The 291-nt window shown below is 52.2% G+C and overlaps 1 protein-coding gene across 1 annotated transcript in view; it reads right to left on the bottom strand.

Moving 5' to 3' along the window:
- Positions 1–211, bottom strand: part of PHALS_00380 (YrhK domain) — a gene marked incomplete at both ends in the record, with an annotated part of 302 nt that extends 91 nt beyond the window's left edge. Inside the window, one exon of the mRNA XM_024731091.1 lies at positions 7–211. Coding sequence (XP_024572429.1) covers positions 7–211 — 205 coding nt within the window. The remainder of the gene's footprint in view (positions 1–6) is intronic.
- Between the last annotated feature and the right edge of the window lie 80 nt (positions 212–291).

Genomic DNA, 291 nt, shown 5'->3' with positions numbered 1-291 from the left:
GAGTACCATGGTTGTAGCGTATAGTCTGGATAAAGTCGAGGTTGGCGCCCGTAAAGAAGAAAATACAGCCGATCACAAAACACCAACTAGCAAATACACCAGCGCTGCCGCTCCACATGACGGAGTACTCAGGGTAAAAGTAGATGGAGCCAAGTAAGAAGAGCAGCGAACCGAGAAAGTAGACTACCACGCGTCCGATCTCGATGCACATTTCCCAAGTTGCAAGCGGGTGTCCCTCATGCCGCAGGACCTCCGGTTGGTGCGGGGTCTTTTGGCTCGAAAATCGTGCAC

This window comes from Plasmopara halstedii (genome assembly GCF_900000015.1).
Source record: "Plasmopara halstedii genome assembly, contig: Scaffold_110, whole genome shotgun sequence".
In the NCBI taxonomy this organism is placed as follows: Eukaryota; Oomycota; class Peronosporomycetes; order Peronosporales; family Peronosporaceae; genus Plasmopara; species Plasmopara halstedii.
Note: the sequence above shows the minus strand (reverse complement) of the source record. Positions and strands in the feature narration are given on the sequence as shown.